This window comes from Solanum tuberosum, unplaced genomic scaffold (genome assembly GCF_000226075.1).
Source record: "Solanum tuberosum cultivar DM 1-3 516 R44 unplaced genomic scaffold, SolTub_3.0 scf00381, whole genome shotgun sequence".
Classification (NCBI taxonomy): domain Eukaryota; kingdom Viridiplantae; phylum Streptophyta; class Magnoliopsida; order Solanales; family Solanaceae; genus Solanum; species Solanum tuberosum.
In genome coordinates, this window is record NW_006239304.1 from 146,731 (window position 1) to 151,747 (window position 5,017).

The following is a 5,017-nucleotide window of genomic DNA, read 5'->3' on the forward strand; positions in this document are numbered from 1 at the left end:
GAGCTTTAATACGCGTATCAAACATCAGATGAAAAATAATAATAAAAACACTATGTAATACTCAAATAATCAACAAATAACAATAATATATTATGTATAATTTCATGAAATGAGTCTGAAAAGGTATAAAATATCACCAAATGACGTTAATCTTATATTTTTATATGTTAATAAGGTAGGGAGACTATTTCTGATTCACCGACGAAACAAAAGATTTGAGGAGGGGGTGGGGTAGAGAGGTCTATTCAAAAGAGATGGGGAACACATCATCAAGGGTCCCACATTTTAGTTTACCACCTTCATCAGTGGAAAACCACATCACTTTTTTGTATTCGAGACAAAAGCAGATTCGCTTAGCGTTTGCCTCTCGCCGCATCCCACCCAATATTTATTTCTTTTTCTATTCTCCACAAAATACCTAACCATGGTTAACATATGTGGTTAACTCCAGAATATTTTTTTTTTCCCTCTCTTCCCAAAATATCATCCCATTATATAAAACTATAAACTCCCTCAACCCAATTTACGTGACACTTTTCAGATTTCAAGATTCAAACAAGTCTATCTTTGATCGTAAATTTTTCATACATCTTTTAAATATTTTGAATTGTCAATTATTGTGACTTATAGTACTTTTTACGTAGTTTATAAATATATAAATTTCATTTAAAAAAATTTGAGGATTCCATGCATAATTTGCCGGTCAAACTTAAACTACTTGACTTTCGAAAAATGAAAAGTATCACATAAATTTGGACATAGGGAGTATTTAAGAGACAAAATATAACCCTCAAATTAATATCAACACAATTAGGGATCAATAGGCAGAAGGAAGATTTTTTTTTCGTTATACCGATTTTGTTGGTGCTTGAAATAATTTTATCTAAGTCTTTTCTCTCTTTTAAAGTTTTCGATAAACAATGGAGTATTTAGTTTTAGAAATAGTGACTAGTCTAATGAGATGTTTTCAGGTATACAATTATTAGGCTCATCTAAGGTATATTTACGAAAATAGCAAAAAACTTAACCGTCAAGTTTTGAAAAAAAAAAAAACTTGCTAAGCTTGTGTCACTTTCTTACATTAAGAAAAAAGGAGATCAAGAAGTATATATGGGGCCGATACACAATAATCAAATTAAATTATAGATCAAGATATCGGATCTTAAAAAGTGGAAAAAAAGAATGACATTTTTAATCGAAAAATTAATGTTTAGACCAATTGTGGTCTAGTGACTAGTAGGTATAAAAAAGAATAAATTGAAATCATTTCAAACTATCCCTAAATGATGTTTAGTATTAGGACTTGGAAAATGAAAAAAAAAAAATTGTCTTTTCTTGATATGTGAAAAGTGACAAGTAAAAATGAAAATCTATTTTAGAAATAAGTGACAAGTAAAAGTGAACGGAAGGAATAGTTTAGTAAAAGTGAATAGACAAAAACAAACAAGAGTTCTAAAAAGCTATGATCCAACATCCAAAAAGAAACAATTCAGATCGTACGTTAAGATCTCTAAGCAATTCCATAAAAAGTGGATTCTACCTCTTAACTTGAATGCCTTTACTTTAATGAGATAATGCCATAACTTAAAGTAAACCATACACATTTTAAGTGTTTACACTAGCAAAAAGATAGATCTAATCACTTGAATATTTCTAGCAAACATCATCAATTATGTTTGCACTCAAGACCATAACATCATAGTATTTTTTTAAAATAGTCCTAAAATAATAACTTAGTACTATCTTATCCCTGGCTTGGTTACTAATTTCAGAATAAATTATACTAAGATCACTAGTAAGAATCGTGGTAAGTTATCCTTGCCAAAGGGTGGAATAATAGAATCGGAATTAGTTATCCTAAGATAAAAACAATAAAAATGACAAGTCTCTCACGCGTGTGCAAAGAATTTCCATTTATTACATGGACGTATATTTATATATATATATACACATGTGTAAAATGTTTCTGATGCTATAAACCAAAGATATAAGCTGCTGCTATGAAACATTATAAAAGCAGCAATTTCCTACTCGTGATGCATACAAAATGCAATTGCAGCAGCATTCAACAAGCCTGAATCAAGTAACTCTAGCTACACAAATCATATTACCGTCACTTTGTTTGGTTAAGAAGAGCTCCCTTTTGATGTTAGCATTTCCGTTAAGCAGTCAAAACAAGATCAGCTTTACACTTCTGTTGTTGAGCAACAAACCGCGTCTTTTATTTGTAATAAATGTGTCTTCAGGCTACATTCCTTCACCTGTTTTACAACCTTTTGTCAGTTTACAACGATCTTTTGATATGAAGTATGATGTAGAAATGATGATTACTCTAATCGTTTTCTTTAAAAGCTTTTAGGTATAGAGGGAAATCCAGGGTTACCTGTAGAGCCGTCATTGATGACAAGATATCTCTACATTGATCAAGTAAAGCACGCTCGCTAGCCACTACATCTGCAAGCTCACATACCATAGAATCCACCTGCTCTACCTGTGCACGTAAATAATTAACCATGTTAAAGAAATCCAAGTGGAAATGCACCGAGATACAAAAAGGAAATTTGGAATATTGTCTGAAAAGACGAGTCGAGTACTAGGCATAGTTTGATCAGAATCATTGAGAAATAAACAGACAATAAGAGAAGTAGGTTCCAAGTTCAAGCACTAAGCCTTTTGCTTTACTGATCCAAAGCAAGAAAAAAAAAAGAAACTGCAAGCGCTAAGGATGAAAAATTAAGAATATCAGGAACTAGTTTTGATCCCAGATGTCAACAAGATGACACAAATATTACAATGGATACCTCATAGGTCAAAGTTATGGGACAAGTAGTCATCCACAACCAGTTAGTAATAATATCACAGCAAAGACTATCTGTTGAGACTGGGAGCAGCATTTTTGCAGCTTGGGGAATGGATAAAAAGTTAGTTTTGGTAGTGTGAAGCGAGTTTATTTTAAAGTATCATTCTAGTTAGATTCCAGTATATCAACACTTATCTCACGTAAAAAAAAAATCAACGAACAAAAACAACAATATATGGTTGAAAACCCATTGTGATCACTCCTAAACTCGACGACAGAGATGTTCTATCTGAGAAAATACAGCTACAAAAATGGTGGGGAAAAGAGAGCAGATAGTTTTGAAGAAAGCTTAATGCAGGAATTAATCCCTGCTGATATCATCAAAACCGTGAACAGAGAACAACGATATCATGCACCAGGGAGTCGTGCAGAAGAATTCCAGCAAAGAGAGGACAGAAGACGATGCATAATTTTTTAGCAATAGGAGATGTGCAGTTGTGGGGAACAAACTTGAAGAAATGTATTGCAACAAATAGATCGAAGATACTCAATCAAATCCAGTTGCAGGACTAGGAAGTTACTGCAGAAGTACTTGTTACTGGACTAGGCCATACAACCCTTGGGACAAAAACGAAGACAATTAAGAGGTTGAAGTTAGCATCTACCAAGGTGAGTAGTAGCTAACCACCGCATTGATGCTAGAAAAGTACTAGGTCGGTGAAAGTAATCAACTAAAACCTAAGATAATACCATTAAAAAGAAGTAGCAAGATGGCAAATTGAAACACTAGAGGCTCAACTACTGAGAAAGCACTTTGCAAGTGCCAATGATTTAAAAGGCTGTGGTGAGAGACTAGATTTTTATCTAATATGCCCGGGACAAGGGACATAACTCCCACGAATTTTGAATTTAATATATTTTAAATTATATAAAAAGAACTCCAACAAATTGTAGAAATTTTAAAAGGATTGCATCATCTAGTAGAATAATTGATGTACATATACAGAAAGCATACAAAAAATTGAGGGGAAATGCTAGTGTCTTTAGCAATATAGTTTCACAAACAGTAAATCTTTCTTATCAAAATACTAATTTTATTTCTTTGAAGTTTTGTTAGATTCTTCTTTTCTCCGGAAAATTTATTTATATTATTTGAGGAAAAAATAAATTATAAGAGCAATTTAGGGTCATACTAGGCAAAATAGTTCATTGTCATCCACCAGGCTAAAATTGCAAGTGGGTCTTATCAACAAAGTATTTCATTCCAAATTTAAGTCCAATTTAATCAGCTCAAAAGATAACAATGGTATCTTCAATTTTTTATCCATGGCACTTACTGATAAAAAATTACCTTCCTAATAAAGTTACTAGCCACTAGCTTGCACTTAAATGGCCCTTTTTATTGACATTCACTCTCAGAATGTTTAAAGAGAATAAGGTTTTCTCAAAGGCCTGAAGAAAGTCTATTGTTGCCATCTGCAATTGCTTCATACTTAGTTTTAGCTGCCTTTCTCCATAGTGAGTCAATATTTACCTTATTTTATCCATAGCACTTCCTCATAAAATTACCTTCCCAAAAAATCTACAAGCCTACACTTAGACCCCATATTGACTCTCGGAATGTTAAACTAGAAAAAAGAGTCTCTCAAAGGCCAGAAGGAAAGTGTGCATTTCCATCTCCAGTCGCTTCATACTTGGTTTTAATTGTCTTACTCCATAGCTAGTCAATATATACAACCAAGGTCCTCTGATGAGGACCTCTTTTCTTCAGTTTTGTTTCTTTCTCTTCTTCGTCATCACTTTCCCTTCTTCCTTGTTATTATCATCAACCCCTTATCTTTCACCCAGAATTCATCCCATCAGACATTATCAAGACATTAAGGGTTAAGATTTTCAGATTTTAAACTGTTGGTTCTCAGTGTTAAAACATTTTCGAGGTGCACTTGTGGCATACACCCGAGCATTTGGGGGCATGCACCTCTCACACTGGTGTCAGAATGTTGTCAATGTTGGTTCATCTAATGCATTTTTGCAATAGATAGAATACGTGATTATCGCGTGAAACAAAACACTTTCACATGTTGAAATAGATTCTCCAAGGCTTCCCTTTGGTGAGGGAATATTTACAGGATTATTAAGAATATTCCTTTTAAAAGTGATGGTGTTCGAGTTAGCTGGCACACACCTTGACTATTCCATTCGCTACCTGCATCCCCC

At 33.4% G+C, this 5,017-nt stretch overlaps 1 protein-coding gene across 3 annotated transcripts in view; it reads right to left on the reverse strand.

Moving 5' to 3' along the window:
- Positions 1-1,896: 1,896 nt before the first annotated feature.
- The window catches only part of LOC102601779 (QWRF motif-containing protein 2-like), a 9,549-nt gene continuing 6,428 nt past the window's right edge, over positions 1,897-5,017 (reverse strand). For all 3 annotated transcript variants that reach the window (XM_015302817.1, XM_006361997.2, XM_006361998.2), the window contains 2 exons: positions 2,384-2,491; positions 1,897-2,261 (listed from right to left, as the gene is read on the reverse strand). In XM_015302817.1, coding sequence (XP_015158303.1) covers positions 2,187-2,261; positions 2,384-2,491 — 183 coding nt within the window. In that variant the 3' untranslated portion in view covers positions 1,897-2,186. The remainder of the gene's footprint in view (positions 2,262-2,383; positions 2,492-5,017) is intronic.